The sequence below is a fragment of the Solanum stenotomum genome, chromosome 3 (assembly GCF_019186545.1).
Source record: "Solanum stenotomum isolate F172 chromosome 3, ASM1918654v1, whole genome shotgun sequence".
NCBI lineage: Eukaryota > Viridiplantae > Streptophyta > Magnoliopsida > Solanales > Solanaceae > Solanum > Solanum stenotomum.
The window spans coordinates 29342759-29347973 of record NC_064284.1 but is presented as its reverse complement, the minus strand read 5'-3'; the positions used below and the strand labels follow the sequence as shown (position 1 = coordinate 29347973).

General features: G+C 32.5%; 2 protein-coding genes across 2 annotated transcripts in view; one reads left to right on the top strand and one right to left on the bottom strand.

Moving 5' to 3' along the window:
- Positions 1-326: 326 nt before the first annotated feature.
- LOC125857517 (lipid phosphate phosphatase gamma) lies at positions 327-1422 on the bottom strand. Its single transcript, XM_049537122.1, has one exon. The coding sequence runs from the start codon at positions 1235-1237 to the stop codon at positions 566-568; it is 672 nt and encodes a 223-aa protein (XP_049393079.1). The 5' UTR covers positions 1238-1422; the 3' UTR covers positions 327-565.
- Positions 1423-4456: 3034 nt separating this feature from the next.
- LOC125858857 (uncharacterized) overlaps positions 4457-5215 on the top strand; it is a 1219-nt gene continuing 460 nt past the window's right edge. Inside the window, exon 1 of the mRNA XM_049538641.1 lies at positions 4457-5192. Within this exon, the coding sequence (XP_049394598.1) occupies positions 4457-5192 (736 nt within the window). The remainder of the gene's footprint in view (positions 5193-5215) is intronic.

Below are 5215 nucleotides of genomic sequence, written 5' to 3'. Positions count from 1 at the left end.
GATCTAATATCATCTGTTGGCACCTATGCTCCAAGAGGACTAAATGGTGCACTTGGTTGAATGCTAAGTTATTTACATACAGGAGCAAAGTATTAATTCCCACTTATACTTCTTCTTTTCTCCTTTTTTAGTGGTGCAATCATGTTATAAAACTCCTAAATTCTCCTCTGACTAAGGATTCTCTAAGATAAACAGACTAAATAAAGTATATTAACTACGCCTTAGTTCCAATCAACTTGGTGCCGGCTATAACAATCACATCACAAAACACTAATAACAACAACTAATATCAATCCCACACTGTTGTATCTGTTATATGAAATACTCAATATACATTCCACTCCACTTGGACACATTTCATTCCGACATTCAAATAATAATATGTAATTTTAGACAAAATAAGGGTTATTTAAAATAAACAAATTACAACAACTACGCCTCAGTGCCAATCAAGTTGGTGTCTGCTATATGATCCACACTTCTACATTTAATCTCATTTCACATCATAATCACCACCATTGTAACAAAAAGAACATAAATTCTCTTACCAGTGAACGGCAAGTAATCAATCAGCACGCTTGTAGGACGGGTGTTTCTTCGCAGACCTTGCATTCTCATACTCAAATCTCAGAACATTAGGAATATGAGAAGTGTCCTTAACATAAAAGAACCTCCCGAAAGCACTCTCTTCAATAGCAGGAAATAAACCACTGAGCACATTGTTAACAATCCAAAACCAACCCCAACCAAGCACAGCCCCCAAAGCAGCACCAGCAAACACCTGTGCAACCGTATGATAACCCAAATACACCCTCGAATACATCGTCAAAACCGCCAATGGCCAAACCAAAACAACCGCAACCAACAACTGATTTCTAAAAATTAGCCCCAATTTCTTATAAGTCAATAGAGTAAAATACACAGCAAAGAAAAACATGTATTGGGAATGACTAGAAGGCCATCCATGAGAATCACACATTTCAAGAAGTGCACAAGTTTCGGGTCGGGCTTGCTGAACTGATTTCTTGATAATTTCATTGATAAACTGAGAAATGATAAGCCCAATTGCAAAGAACATACCTTGAAGCTCTCTACGAAAAATGAAGTGAGAAATGAAACCACCAAGGCTTATAAATACAGGAACCAATGAAACCCACGCTAAGAAATGGCCTAATTGATCACCCTTTCTGTATCTAACATGGGTAAGTGTCACTGCCTTCAATGGATGATGAGACATTGAAAAAGATCGGTTTTTTAGTCAGATCTGTGATGTGGGGAAGAGTAAAAAACCACTGAGGGAACACCCTTTTGAAGATTGTTGAGAAATGAAGTGAAATCAAGAATGGGGAAATGGGGGCAGATGTTGAGTTGTTGAAGGAGCCAGAAATGTGGGAAAGACTACACAATGAAGGAAGGTGGAGGTAGACAAGTGTTTGGAGATGATTGGTAGAACATATAAGAGTTCTAATTTTGACAAGTGTCTACATTTTTTTTTCTAAAATTTTGATTTTATTAATTCAATTAATTTAAATTTTCATTGCGTAGAATTCATAAAAAAATAATATCAATCCGGAGCTTTTTTTTATTGCAATGTTTGAATCTGGAACCTCTAATCAAAGGTTAATCAAGTGAATGAGCTCACGTTATCTTTAGTTGATAAGTATATTATTAAGATAAAATTATTATATTACTTAATTACTCATCATAACTATAGTTTGTTATAATTATCATTCGCGACTAACATTAACTATTAATTACGTGGGCTGACTTCGAGTTATATAATCAACCACATTTGTATAATTCGCAACTAGCAATACTTCTTTTGATTTGTATTTGTATAAGATGATTTATATTTGTATATGACGATTTATATTTGTATATGACAATAATTTCCTTTGATTTTTTAGTTTTGTCACCATATACATTCAATCTTTTTGTATATAACTTTTTAAAGTTTGTATAAATGTGTAGTTTTCAGATTTTGTATAATATAAGTTATATAATTAATTTGTATAATATATTTTGTATAACTGTTTAAAGTCATATGTTTATGTTTGTATAAATTTGTTATTTCAAGTTTTATCATATTTGTATAATTTCAGATTTTATATTACTCAATTATACAAAAACACGCGAATTATACAAATGAGATGTGAATTATACAAATTATTTCCCTCTTTCCTCCCTCTCCCAATCTCGCTCACCTCTCTGCTCCCTCTCCCAATCCCACTCGCCTCTCTCCTCCCTCTCCCAATCTCGCTTGCCATATATACAAATGCATATGTATAATATACAATTATCTAACCGAAATACATATACAATTCACCTCTCTCCCACTCTCTGCCCTCTCTTGCTCACCTCTCTCCCAATCTCGCTCGCCTCTCCCAATCTCGCTGGCCATATATACAAATACATATGTATAATATACAATTATCTAACTGATATATATATACAATTCACTTCTCTCCACTCTCTGCCCTCTCTCGCTCGCCTCTCTCCTCTCTCCCAATCTCGCTCGCCTCCCTCCTCCCTATAACATGTAGCTACGAATAGTAATTATCAAACTATAGTTATGGAGAGTAATTAGGCAATTTTTGAGTGGCTATATCAAAAAGTTCCTTTATTATTAATATATGAAAAAGATGTTCTTTTAAATCTTTAAAATCGTGTGTTTTTATTTTTAATTGTTGATGAATTTTGGTGAGGTTAGGGATTCCACATGTACTGTGGACCATGTAAACATTTGTTTTTTATGCTCTTTTGTGATAAATATTGTTTTATTCCTTGTATGTTGCAATTAGGCTAATGTAAAAAAACTTTTTTTTTAAATTGAAATTTTAACTGTGATAATTAGAGTTACTAAATTGTCATACTTAGATAAAATATTACTGATTAAAATAGGTAAAAATTAGGCAAATGACATAGTATAAGCAAAAAATTACTTCCTTTTCTTACTCTTTCATTAATTACCAAAAATCCCTTTTTTTAGTGTTTTTCGGATACATAATATAGTAGTGTGGATACTTAATATAGCAGCGCGGATACTTTAATTAATAACGGGCGGATACTTAAATTATTAAGTTGTTAGCAGCACAAATACTTAACGGGCGGATGCATAATATAGCAGCGCGGATACTATAATTAATAACGGGTGGATACTTAAATTATTAAGTTGTTAGCAGCACAGATACTTAATTAACGGGCAGATGCATAATATAGCAGCGCGGATACTTTAATTAATAACAGGCGGATACTTAAACTAATAAAGTATCCGGTTAAGTTGAATTGGGGGAAAATAAGGGATTTTTGTATCTTAGTAAAAGAGTAGGGAAATATTGAAAATAGGTAAAGAAATGTTGTGTATTTAAGTAATTTTTCCTTAAAATAGTTCGCTACGAATGGTATAATCAAATTGTTAAACGGTTATAACAAGGCATATAAATATGGTAATCATAGTCTGGATACTAATTAATCAATACAATGAGGCTCAAATACTTGGTAATAGGTTATTAGATGGGTTATGAATAATCACAGTCAAATTACTAATAATCATAAGTGACCCGATGTAAAAAAAAAGAAAGTAAGAGTTAATTAGAACAATCTAAAAGTTAATTAAAAAAATGCACTTAATTATAAAAAATGTGATTTTTGCTTACATAACACTGGTAGTATTATACATGTTGAGTTATATAAATTGTTTTATTTTTAAATTATCTGTATTTTATTTGAAGTTTCGTTTTTATCTTTAGTGATAATAATGTTGAGTTTTCCTAATGACACATTGAGGAAACCTATATATATTAACATATGTCATGATTATACGTGATATCACTTCTTATTCTAATAGTCAATTTAGTGAGTTCATTTTTAGTTCTTTAATTTTTTTCCATTTTATCAAATAATTCACATATTCTTTAAGGATTAATCAAGATATTCATACCCTATGCAACTCGATATTTTTTTCATAAAAACTTTACTTTCCTAAAATTGAGTTATAAACGTTCATTCTACATTATTATGTTCTCACTATTAGTCAAATTAGAAGAATGACTAATTGAATTACTTAAATGTTGTTTTAAATAAAGCTTTATAATTTTAAAAAATAAAAATACATTGAGTATGTATTGGCACATGGCATTTTGGGTTGTTAATATTGTTACAGTTAGTTAGAATTGTGGTTAATTGTCCAGCTGTAAAAGTAGTTAGTTAGGAAATTAGTTCAACATTTTTTCCTTTATATATATATTGTACACATAACGTTTCTTTTTCAGATCAATATAATTTACATTTTCAAATGTACTCTTCTGTAATTCTCTCTAGAATATAGATCTCCATTGATGAACAGCTTGAGCTAAGTTGATAGTTCATATTTTCACATGGTATTAGAGCAGTAGATCTGATTCATTGTGTGCTTCATTCATACACATTACGTTTCAATTGATCTTTTGCAGTTTCAATGACGGCAGTGAAGATTGGTGCTTCTCATCCTCTGTTTTTAGGTCAATCAGATACTCCAGGATCTGTCCTCATTCCGGTAAAGCTTACTGGATCTGAAAACTATGGTTTATGGAGTAGATCGATGAGAATTGCACTTTTAGGAAAGAGGAAGCTGGGATTTGTGCTTGGCACTTGCACAAAAGCTTCAGTTGGTGCTCAATTGCATGATCAATGGGAAACATGCAATGCGATCGTTTTATCGTGGCTCATGAACACAGTATCTGCAGATCTTCTAAATGGAATTGTCTATGCTTCAGATGCATATCTAGTATGGGAAGATTTGAAGGAAAGCTTTGACAAGGTGAATAGGGTGAGGATCTGGCAATTACACAGGGAAAACACTACACTGATGCAAGGTACTAATTCTGTATCAACTTATTTCTCGAAATTAAAGGAACTATGGAGTGAATATGATGTGTTAGTTCCATCACCAAGTTGTGGTTGTGAGAAATCAAAGGATTACATTGAACATTTGAGTCAACAGAGATTGCTCCATTTTCTTAGTGGCTTGAATGAATCCTATGATCAAGCCAGGAGACAAATCCTCATGAAGTCAATTACTCCATCTTTAGGGCAGGCATATGCCATGATAATCCAAGATGAGAGCCAACAAGTAACTGCAGCTAACATAGCTGCTAAAACAGCTGAAAAAATGGAATCCTTAGCACTACAAGCAAGTAATCTGAATCTACAAGGTAGAGGTTTCAAGGGTAGACAA

Coding starts and splice junctions, on each gene's coding strand:
- LOC125857517 (XM_049537122.1), bottom strand. CDS start 1,237: ATGTCTCATCATCCATTGAAGGCAGTGACACTTACCCATGTTAGATAC.